The sequence below is a fragment of the Lycorma delicatula genome, chromosome 8 (genome assembly GCF_047948215.1).
Source record: "Lycorma delicatula isolate Av1 chromosome 8, ASM4794821v1, whole genome shotgun sequence".
In the NCBI taxonomy this organism is placed as follows: domain Eukaryota; kingdom Metazoa; phylum Arthropoda; class Insecta; order Hemiptera; family Fulgoridae; genus Lycorma; species Lycorma delicatula.
This window is the reverse complement of record NC_134462.1, coordinates 57763396-57775441: the sequence shown is the minus strand read 5'-3', so window position 1 is coordinate 57775441 and position 12046 is coordinate 57763396. Positions and strand designations below refer to the sequence as shown.

Genomic DNA, 12046 nt, shown 5'->3' with positions numbered 1-12046 from the left:
TGTGTTAACTAATTTAATAGGCGTACAAGGAAGTCATGTGGTGTCCACATCAGATTTTTTTTTAACAATTGTTAAAAAGCGTAGAAAAACGTTTTCACAATACAATAAAATTTTCCAGTAAAAGAGTAATGCTCTTTCTGAGGATTCTTCAATTCTTTGTTTTAGATTAAACTTTAAAACTTCTTTAGTATTCTGCAATACAGTTTTGATATTATTATTATCATCACAGGTTCCATGAATGACGCAAAAAAATTTTGTGTGGTCAATAAACTGAAGCAATATTTTTTGCTTGAATAATACTAGTCAAATGTTTTTGGCTAATAAGTTAAATATTTTTGCATCCAGTTAACTAGCACTACACAGTTCTACCATTCATTATTACCACATGCACATAATAATTGTAGATGGACCTTGGTAATGCTGTGTCCTTCCTCTGGCAAAGAACACATCATGCCATACATCTTAAAACTGACAAAAGCTGTAACGATAGATTTTAAGTGCCATCATCTACTGCTTTTCCAGCAGAAGATCAAATAAATACAATTTATTTAACAGATTAAAAAAATGTGGAAAGCCAAGAAGCACAGATATTTTCAGCTTAAACTTCATGCCTAGATAAAGCTTAACTGCATTTTTTAAGCAAAAGTGAAATAAGTCTTCATCCCAGAGTATGAAATAATAGTGCAGTGAATATCTAGGCCAATGCATGTAGTAAGGCTTAGAGAAAATCATAACATAAAGATAAATTGATAATTATAAAAAAGAATTACAGAGTTGGACTGAAAACCATTTTAATACTGTATGTACAACAGTAAAACTAGGGACATTTCTAATAATGTTTGTATGTGGATTGTCTGAAAAGTTTTGAGCCTAATATAGAAAGACATATTTTTTCTGTCAAATTAGTTTTATTTTTAAACAAAGTTTCCTTTCAAGTCGATAAACTTTTTCCAGCGATGCTCTAACCTGTTTCACCCTTCCAAATAATAGCTGGCGTCTTTCTCTGCAAAACAGGCATTTATGTATGTAACAATCTACTCATCTAATGAAAATCTCCAAGCGAAACTTTAAGGTTAGGAAACATGAAAAAGTCGCTTGGGGCCAGATCTGGTGAATACGGTGAGTGGTCAATCAATTCGAAGTGTAATTTGTGAAATTTAGCCATAGCAACCATCAAAGTGTGAGCAGGCACATTGTCCTGATGGAAAAGCACTTTCTTCTACTTCAAATGTGGTTGTTTTTTTGCAATTTTTGTCTTCAGCTTGTCAAGTAATTATGTGTAATACTGCCCTGTTATTGTTTTACCTTTTTAAAGATAATAAATAAACAAAATTTCAATACTATCCCAAAAAAAAAACAGCTGCCATCACCTTGCCGGCTGATGGCACCGTCTTCAGTTTTTTTTGGAGCAAGCTCACCCTTTGCAGTCCACTGTTTTGACTGTTGTTTCATCTCAGGAGTTTAGTGGTGGATCCACATTTCATCTACAGTTATGAATTGACACAAAAAATATGACTTGTTTTGCTTAAACTGTTTCAGCATGACCTTGGAAATGATCATTCATATGCGTTTTTGGTCCAAAGTGAACCAACGCCCAAATAACTTACACATATCCAATTCTTCAGTTAATACATGACAAACACATTCTTTCAGTATGTCCACAGCCTCTGTTATCTCTCTAATCCTATTCATCAGTCATCCAGAACCATTTTGTGAACTTTTTCGATATCTGTGGTGGTTGCAGTTTTTGGCTGTCTCAAGTGCTCATCATCAGTCACGCTGGTATGACCATGTTTAAATTCAGCTGCCCATCTTTTCACGATGGCAAATGATGGGACAGAGTCCCTGTAAATAGCGTCCAACTTGGTTTTAATTTGCAAAGGTGTATTGCCTTTCAAATGCAAGTATTTAATCACGGAATGATATTTCAATTTTTTCAATTTTCACAAAAACAATCATAATGACTTACTCAAATGATTATCAAACAACTGAGCGTCCAAAATGGCTGAAATTTAATGAGTACTTTTCAACACATGCGCGACTACATTCCCTAACTTTTGTTGATGAGTGCTGCCATCTTCATGTTGAGGCTCAAAACTTTTCAGACAACCTCTATAAAGTACGTGGGTACTGAATCTACTTAATATAATATAATATTAAAAAAATATTACCTCCTTAAGATAATATATTATTATTTCTCTGTTGTTACTGAGGAAACATAAAAGATAAAAAGAAAAGAACCGAATAGAAAGAATAGGAGGAAGCCACATTAGTTAGATCATCCATCTTACGTGACCATGTCAAGGAGTTCATGAAATTCATCTCTGTAACTTTCAGAAGGTAGTTTAGATTGTCTATCTCAAGTGACTAAATCTAATTTAGATTGCCTATCTTAAGTGACTAAATGTAAATAGTTATGGCAAAAATTAATAGTTGAAGAAAAGAAATGTGAATCAACAATGTAAAAATCTGAAGAGAAAGGCATTCCCCCACTAGTCACACATCAACTGGTTAAGAAAGTGATTAACTAGGATGAGAGAACAAGGAATTATGCTGGTTCTTCACCTAATTAAGGGCAGAGTTCATGAAATATAAAATAAGGAAATGACTCTTGCAGATAACAAGACTGCAATAAACTGGTAGAACGATTGGATGTTTGATAAAAGGACAGTTAAATTCTTCTGTAGTTGACAAATTCAGAAGTTAGAAGACTATTACAACGTAACCCATACAATGAGTGACCATTTCCTAATAACTAATTAGAAAAAAAATAATTAGGGCCCTTAAAAAAAATACCAAAATATATCTGAAATTAATACCAGAAAGTGATTATAAATAAATTAAGAAAAGGATTCACTACGACTAACAATTTAATTTAATAACGGGTATAAGTCAACAGGCAATAGAATCTTAGAAAACCATCACATGGAAGATCAGAACAATTATGTTGAAGGGAGGAAGTAATCAAAGCCTCCATGAGGAGTTGTTTGTGTGAGAAATTATAAAAAAAAGGTACATATAATATTAAAGTGTGCACAGAAAAGAATGACAAGGAAAGAAGGCAAAAACAAATTAGTTAGTCTCATGGAATAGTTGGTTGTTTTGTGGCATGATAAAAATTCAGGGGTCAAATCACAAACTTTTGTTATTAGACATGACAGTTTAAATAGAATGCAAGGTTAGGCTTTAATCAGGAGAGCTGCCTTTTCTTTGAAAATGCTTTAATAGTAAAGGTAGCCAAAGAAATAGCAACAGGAGTTTAAAAATTCAATATGACAAACAAGTCTGACCAATAGACATCAACAACCCTTTTTTTGTGATGATAGATATGCAGATAAGTCTGATACTAGCTGATATCACTAACCTGAATATGGAAAGGGATTAAGTAGGTAGTAAAAATAAGAGTATAATAAAAATGAAGTCATGAAACAAGGAATTAAGCATTAGTTGCAGCCAAATTAGGTATTTGTCCCAAGTGAACTGTGATTGAGCATGGCATAAAAGCTATTTTTTAGGTTTCTATTGTAATTTTCAGGGTATCAAATGTTTTAGTACATATTTACTCATATAAATAAATAAACTAGACTGAGCTAAATATCAACGATGTTAATAAATAAAGATTAACAATGTTAATTATCTGAAACAAATTGCATCAAAAACTTTTGTAAGTCATTTACCTTTCATAATATTGAGATAAGACTACTCAAAAGATATATTTATTTCAAATGTAAAGATTGCGAGTGATAAGCCAAGATCGCAACTCTTTAATTTCAGTGAGTAACCAAAGTTTTCAGGATTGTTGGGAAATGCAACATGAAACATAATCAGGTATAATGAATTCTAAAAAAAATCTTTGCTTAATCATATACAAGTTGTGTTCAAAAATTAAAGAGAATTTTTGTTTTTTGGAAAGAATTTTATTTATTCGTTTACATTAATGTTATCCCCTTCAAAATAGTCCCCATTAGATATTAGACACGTATGCCAGCTCTTTTTCCAATCCCCGAAACACTTCTGGAACTCAATCTTTAGAATAGTGTTTAGCTCTTTCAGCTATTTACTTTTAATCTCATCTATGCTTGTAAAACAACAGCCCTTTAAGGTTCTCTTTATTCTTTGAAATAGAAAAGTCACATGGGGTCATGTCTAGCGAATATGGCGGTTGGGGTATCATTTCAATGTTGTTTTTGGCTAAAAATTGAAGAACAAGCAATGAGGTGTGAGCAGAGCAGACACATTATCATGGTGCAAAAGCCACAAATTGTTTTGCCACAAATCTGGGTATTTTTTCCAGATTGCTTCATGCAAATGGCGTTGAACTTGTAGGTAATAACAATTGATTGTTTGACCTTGTGACAAGAACTCATGATGCACTATGCCGTTAAAATTTAACACGATAAGCATAACCTTCACATTCAACTGTACTTGATGGGCTTTTTTTAGTCTTGGTAATCCAGAATGCCTCCACTGGGACGATTGAACCTTAGTTACAACATCATATCCGAAAACTCTGTTTCATCACCTGTTATGACACATTTCAGTAGTTCTGCATTGTTGTTGACTTCATTTAGCGACTCCTGAGCAACTTCCATTCGCCGCTGTTTTTGTTTGAAATGCAACAATTTTGGAACAAATTTTGCTGTAACACATTTCATACTCAAAACATCCCAAAAAATTTCATGGCATGGGCTAATTGATATCTCAACATTATCAGCGACTACTCTGAATGTGATTCGGTGATCATTCATAATCATTTCTTTCACTTTTTCCATGTTTTCATGGATTGTTGATGTGCCGGGGCGCTCGTCACCTTTAACATCTTCACAACCTTCTTGGAAACACTTATATCACTCATAAACCCTTGCTTTACTCATAGCAGACTCAAAAAAGCAATATTTAACATTTTTAAAACATAGCTACACTTTATTCCATTCTTATAGCAAAATTTAATACAAACTCTCTGATCCATTATTTATACACATAAAAAACTGCCAATCGTACCAAACACGTGTTAATCGTTTGACAGCCGACAACAGACTAAGCATCCAATATGGCTAAAAATGTACAGATACTTTTCAGACATGTTTACCAATACAACAACGAAAAAATGCAGAGAATTGGACTAATACAACCTGCGACATTTCAAAATTCCTGTTGCTTTTTGAACACACCTCGTATATCTTAAATTACCTGCACATCATAAATTTGTTAACTATACTTATAAATGTGATTCAACTGAACAATTTTATCTAAGAGGGAAGATAATGCTATGTTTTAAATTTAAGGGATTGAATGTACCAATAAAAGTAAACAATTATAATTTTTTTCTAAATATCAACTATTTAAGTTTAAACATCTTAAAAATGTATTCAATGAAGTCCCAACAAATGAAATGTATTCATTGAACTGAACAATTCACAACTACATTTTCTTAAAAAAATAAAAATAAAAATACTAAAGATTACAGCTAACTAAAATCACCAGAAATATTGCATTTGTAAACCAATTTATTTGTATGATTAGTTTTGTCAACTAAATCTGCTGAAATTTATATACAGATGATCTATCATGGTACGATTATAATAATGATATAGACCAAACAATGATGGCATTTTAAAGACAATAAACATGAAACAAAAATCAATGTATAAAAGTTATAAGTAAATAAAAATTTATAAGCAAGGTTTCATATAGGAGTTAAAAGCGACAGAAGTAAAAATAAAAGCGGATCAAGAAACAGATAATTTTAATCAGAATTATTCATAAACAAATTCAAGATTTAAAAAAAATTATATCTCAATATGAAGTTCTTAAGCCTTAATTTAGGATAAACCATGTATTACAATTATTTATTCAAAGAAAGACATACTAATTTGAGTGAAAGATCAATAATATAAATGTATTACATCATCTCAACCAAATTTCATCAAAACATTTTGTACACCACTTACCTTTCATAACAACAAGATAAGACTAATTAAAACATATATCCAATCTTAAATAAATGATTAAAGAGAAAACTGACAATTCACTTTAAAAAAAAAAAAACTCAAAGTAAAATCTCTTAAAAATCCAAGCATGTATTACTAAGTAATGGACACATAATATAATCAATAAATTACTAAAAGAGAAAAAAATTAAACTGTTTTAACGACAATCATTCAATACTATAACCATTATTTAACAATATTAGCAACACTCTGCAATCGCAAGGTCAAGCTTGATATACTGTTTGTTATAAGGCATTGATATGCCAATGGTTAAAATGATAAAATAATATGTAATATAAAAGGAAATGTAAAGAACATTTTTTATCAGTTTATCAATTATCATTCATTAAAAAGACACAAAATACTTTTAAATTATTTTTTTTTATTATTTTTTTTTTTAAGGTAGAAATATTAAAATTAAAATCTAGCAGAAGATTTTCAGCAGATTAATTATGTATAAAAAAATCACAGTAGGGCAGTAAAACGGGTACAGTATGTTAGAAATAATTTTTTTTTTATAGATTTAACCCTTTATCACTAACCTTAACATTTAATCATTTTTACTACTCTTGTGTAAAATTCTTAACATATTTAGAAGATTAAGGTAACAGTTATTAAACTGGTTACTTTTATAAGTTAATTTTTATAACTTGTTCATTCATTTTTAAAAAAATATAATAATTTCAATAATTAGCATTCGTAATATTATAAATAAAATAGGGTCATCCTGAGAGTCATCACGGCTTCACAAAGAAAATATACAATTTTTCAGGTATCTTTTATTTTTTTAATGTAGTCACATTGCAATGTTTATAAATTTAGACCACTGACTTTTCAGTTTTTTAATACCCTCAGCATAAAGTGATTTGACCAACTCAGCAAAAAAAATGGTCATTTTTACACAAATGCATTAAAATTGTTAACGTTTAAGAAAATACAACAGAAGTAAAACTAATGTTTGAAACAAATTTTATGTATAAAATAAATACAATAATTCAAGCAATTATTAAAAATATCTACCGTATAAGGAGCATGTACACAGAATAACCAATAATGTCATGATACAAATGAAACGCAAATAAGTAAAGGAATAAAAAACAGGGACTTCAATGAACAAGATCCAAACTATAATAAAAAGAATAAATTCAGTAATAATACTGATTATAAAGAAAGAGGGATGAATCAGGAAGCAAATAAAAATGGATGACAATCTGAATTAGCAACTTATTAAAATTTCATTATAATTCAAACGATAAATTAAAAAAAAAAAAAAAAAAAAATACATACAATGTGATGAAGAAGTTTCATCCTGTATAATACGTTCTGACATAGTTCCACTTGTTGTAATGTCAATCATATCTTCATCGGAGCTAATAGAAATACTTCGTCCACCCTGTCCTTTTACTTGTTGAGGCTGCTGCTGTCCGTTAGCTAACTGGAAAAAGACCAACAATTAACTCTTAATCTATAATAATTACTTCAAAATATAACAATAAATGATTTGAAAAATTCCCTGAGCAAAATACTATACAAAGAGAAACAGAGGTATGGAAATCGGCTATAACATTATCGTGTTCATCTGGACTATACAGGAAAGAACATGAAATAGATGAATGGAAGTCTGAGTAAAATGAAAATATCATACAGACTATTGAGATCACAATAAATGCACATGTAAAATATAGAATATTGTTTTAAAACAATCTCAATGTAGATATTAAAAAGAATAATAAATTCAATTCTAAAAAAAATAGGATGATTATTAAGTCATTATATTACATTTTTCCAAATGAAAGAAGAACGGAATCAATGTAATATTGAGGCTGTAACAGATTATGTTTGTATATAAATACATTAATCTAACTGACAGATCTATTAATTTATAGTTTTAAATTTAATGAAGAGTAAATGAAAACTTTTAATTCTACGATTAAAAAAATAAATTAATTAATAAATTCACTCTGCTAAATGTATTTCTGAATATTGTATTATATATCAAAGTTTAGAAAGCACAAATAAATAGATGCTAATAGTCCTATCTGTGATGTGAAATAGGACCATGGAATGATTATGTAGCTAGCAAGAAACCAGTTACTAGTTCAGAAATCTGCCCCTATCCTGCAGGTCAGCTGAGCTTTCTAATGTGTGACAAGTAATACAAACTCAAAAGTAAATAAAAATTGGACCAAAACTAAGAAAAAAATGGAAGTCTCATAAAAAATAAGTAATGTATACTAATATACACTCGTACATTTAAAATATCCTGATGCCAAATCAGTCAGGATAATCTTGAAGAGTGGAATAAACAAAGTTTTATCATTTACTTCTTCAATAAAAATTAGTACTCTTTTCCAACAGTCAAGTTTGAACCGAAAGGAAGTGCAGTGATACCAATATTTTTGGTTATTATAAGGAAGGAAGGAGAATTTGGCAAAATCAGTCCATTCGTGATAGCTCGAGGCATTACAGAAGTCGCTGGAGGACTGGTTAAGAAGGTTAGTTATACCGCTGTAGGACTGTTTGTAGAAACTGTGAACGATGTACAATTTTTATGGTTACTGAAGGCTAAGAAAATTGGAGTACTGGACATTGAGGTCAAGCTGCTAGGTACATTAAAAAACTCAAACGGTGTTGTGTGAAGAGACTTACTGAACTGCACCGCAGTGGAGCAGAGCTGCTTACACAAGGAGTTGTGTGCCAACAATTGAATACATGACAAAACGGAGAAGTTGTTCCTTTTACATTGCACATCTCGACTGTCAATAAAGTGAAACGAAAAAAGGGTTGCTCCCTTTAGTCCTCTTGAGCTGTTCTCAGAGCGAGGGCAGTAATCTGTGGGTTTTTGCCATACCAGTGCTATTGCAATCAATCGATCCAACAGCGGCCAAGAGGTGCGAAGTGTGACAGGAGAATGTAAGGGTCTCCGGCTGCCCATCTTGCTGGGGGCAGTTGTCACGTTTGTGGGCTTGACCAAAATCTGAGTGGTATCTGGAATACTTGTTAGAGTTTCTCTCTCTTCACGGAGGTGTCAGTGTCGGAATGAGGAAGACGATGCTGCCGCGACATTGAAAGAAGCCATAGCAGCGTTAGCGGACGGATTTGAGTCCTTGGCTTTCAAGCCCAAGGAGGTCAAGGTGGTAACCAAAGCTCCCCTGGCCCCGGCGCAGCCCAAGCGCTACGCCGATGTTCTAAAAGACAAGCGAGAAGCCAGCAAGGTGGCTAAGAAGCCAGAGGTCATCTTTGTTAACAAGGCTGAGGGCTCAAAGACCACGAGCAAGGACCTTAAACGTGACTTTCAGGTTGCTCTTCGTGGTAACCAAAAGGAGCTTCGCATTAGGGACATTAAGGAGACCAGCAAAGGGTTGGTAGTGGTTGCTGACAACAAGGAGACTGTTCGAGTCATCACAGAGTTTCCGGCTGTAAAGAAGCTTGAGGTCAAAGTTGACCCCAAGCGTGAAAAGGCCCCGTGTCATAGTTTATGACATTGAGAGGAGTCTGTCTGATGAGGAGGTTTTGTCTCTCATCGGAGAGCAAAACACTAAATTGGACGAGGCTTCGTTCAAAAACCAGTGTAGGCTGGTCTTCAAGACTGGGAAGCGTGATGCCCCGCGGTATGACGGTGTTTTCGAGCTAGGCGCTGATCTCCACCAGAAATATCGGAGGGACGAATCTTTCTGGACTTCGCATCCTGTCGCGTAAAAGGAATACCTTGATGTGCAGCGATGCTTTAAATGTAGTCGTTTCGGCCGCAGGCCCAAATTCTGTAGGTATGCGTCGGTCTGCGCGCATTGTGGCGAGGAGGGCCACAGGCGTGACGACTGTTCGCAAAAGAATGAGGCTCCGTCTTGCGTGAACTGTAAAAGGTTGCGCAAAAGTCATAGGCACTCGGTGAATAGTAAGGAGTACGGTTGTTACTTAAGAGCGGTTGAGATATACTTCAACGCTCTTGATGGTTAGGTTCGGTCAACTAAACGACCAGGGTGCCGCCTATGCAGTCCAATTAGAGTTAGGTGAGGTTGTCGAGAAACGGAGTCTCGATGTTCTCCTTCTTCAACACCCGTATGTGGTCAAGGGTGGTGATCTGCCAGATTTTTCAGGCTGTATTAAGTTCTACGTTAGTGATAGCAAATTCCGCCGTTCTGTGCAGGAAGTCTATAGATAGTGTCTTCATATGGCAGGCCTCTGACACGCATCACGCCGTTGTTAAGCTTGCCGTGGATGATCTAGACCTGGTTGTTGTTAGTTCGTACTTTCAGTACATGGATCCCACTGAACTTAATTTGGAAAGATGGGATAGAATTATTAGGCTGCTAGCGGGTCGTCCTATTCTCATAGGAGTAGATGCGAACACCAAATCGCTTCTTTGGCACAGTGGGGTCACGGATGACAGCGGTGAATCGAAGGTTTCATTGCGCAGCATCATTTCGATGTTTTTAATGTAGCCGACGAGTTGCCAACCTTCGCCGGTGCAGTTGGTTTGCGGGGGGCCTTTGGTGGCATCAACATTGATGTTGGTAAGAAGGACATCCCTGGTAGGATTCTTAATTGATGAGTAGTCGATGACTGCGAAAACGATCATCGGCTAATTGTTTTTGATTGGATAGGTGGGCTGCGTAATGTCTTTAGGGTGGACGTTCCTGTTCAGCAGGGACGCTTCCTGCACAGGCGGGCGGATTGGCCAAAGTTTTCTAACATTCTTTCAGCTAGGTTGCGGGTTTTCGCTCGCATCCTGGACGAAGTCCAGGATTAGACGACCTGGCAGGAATTTCTCTTCTGCGGTGGTTGAAGCCGCTGAACGCTCTATCCTCCGAAGTACGGGTCGAGAGAGAGTAGCTGGATGGTGGACTCGGGAATTGACTGCGATAAAACAGACTGTGGGCCGTCTCAGGAGAGCCGCACAACGTGCTAACGATCCTGATCGGCCTGCAATCCTGTTTGCGGAGCATCGTCAGAAGAGGACCGAGTATTTTCATAGAATTAGGTCTTCAAAACGTGATTCCTGGCGCTCTTTTGTTCAAGAGCAGGGGAATAAGGATCCATGGGGTGTTGTCTATAGAGTTCTTGGTCATAAGCGGAGAAAGGACATTCTTCTGTCGGTTCTCTCGACCCGAGATGGTGTTGTTGTTGATAAAGATCGTATCCTTACTCATTTGATGGACGATCTTCTTCCAGATGATACCGAGGTTGGTGAGACCTCGTATCATCGACGAGTCCGAGAGGAAGTTGCTGGTTTTCATTCTGACATTGTGTCTGCTGAAATTACTGAAACGAAAGTCCGCCAAGTAATTTGCAGCCTGGCTAGGAACAAAGCCCCCGGATATGATGGTATCACGGTGAAACTCCTTGTTCGCACTCTGCCTGTTATTCTTGGTATATTGACTAGGGTTTTCAATAGGTTGCTGTTTGCTGGGCACTTCCCAGCTTGTTGGAAAGGAGGTGTTTTGAAGCTGCTTTTCAAGGGTGGCGACAAGGAGCCCACTGTCAGTTCCTCATACCGTCCTCTGACGCTCTTGTCTGTAGTAGGTAAGGTTTTCGAGAAGGTCCTGTACCTTCGCATCAATAGCAGGTTAACTTCTAACCATATGCTGATGGACGATTAGTATGGCTTCCGTCCCGGTAAGGGCACAGAGGACGCGCTTCTTAGAGTTATGGATTTGGCTTCAGGCAGCGAGTGCAAGTATGTACTCGGTGTCTTCTTGGGCACATCCGGGGCGTTCAACAACTTGTGGTGGCCCTCAGCCTTGTTACAGCTGTAGAAGCGTGGTTGCACGCGAGACGAGATTAGAACTCTCTTAAGCTACTTCAGCGGTAGAACTGTCGTACTTCGTGTCGGCAGTTCTGAGGTAGGAAAGACCCTGTCTAAAGGTTGTCCACAGGGCAGTGTTCTAGGTCCACTCGTTTGGGTCGTAGAGTTTAACTCTCTCATGCGATTGCGGATGTCCAGCGGCTGTCGCATCGTGGCTTATGCCGACGATGGGCTGCTGCTGGTAGAGGGCAATTCGCGTGCTGAGATTGAGTTCATGAGCGACACAAGCATTTAGGGTGCTAAGATTGTG

The 12046-nt window shown here is 35.7% G+C and overlaps 1 protein-coding gene across 12 annotated transcripts in view; it reads right to left on the bottom strand.

Moving 5' to 3' along the window:
• The window catches only part of ClC-c (chloride channel protein 3), a 137168-nt gene that overhangs the window by 40700 nt on the left and 84422 nt on the right, over nucleotides 1-12046 (bottom strand). For all 12 annotated transcript variants that reach the window (XM_075373899.1, XM_075373898.1, XM_075373902.1 and 9 more), the window contains one exon: nucleotides 7278-7425. In XM_075373899.1, coding sequence (XP_075230014.1) covers nucleotides 7278-7425 — 148 coding nt within the window. The remainder of the gene's footprint in view (nucleotides 1-7277; nucleotides 7426-12046) is intronic.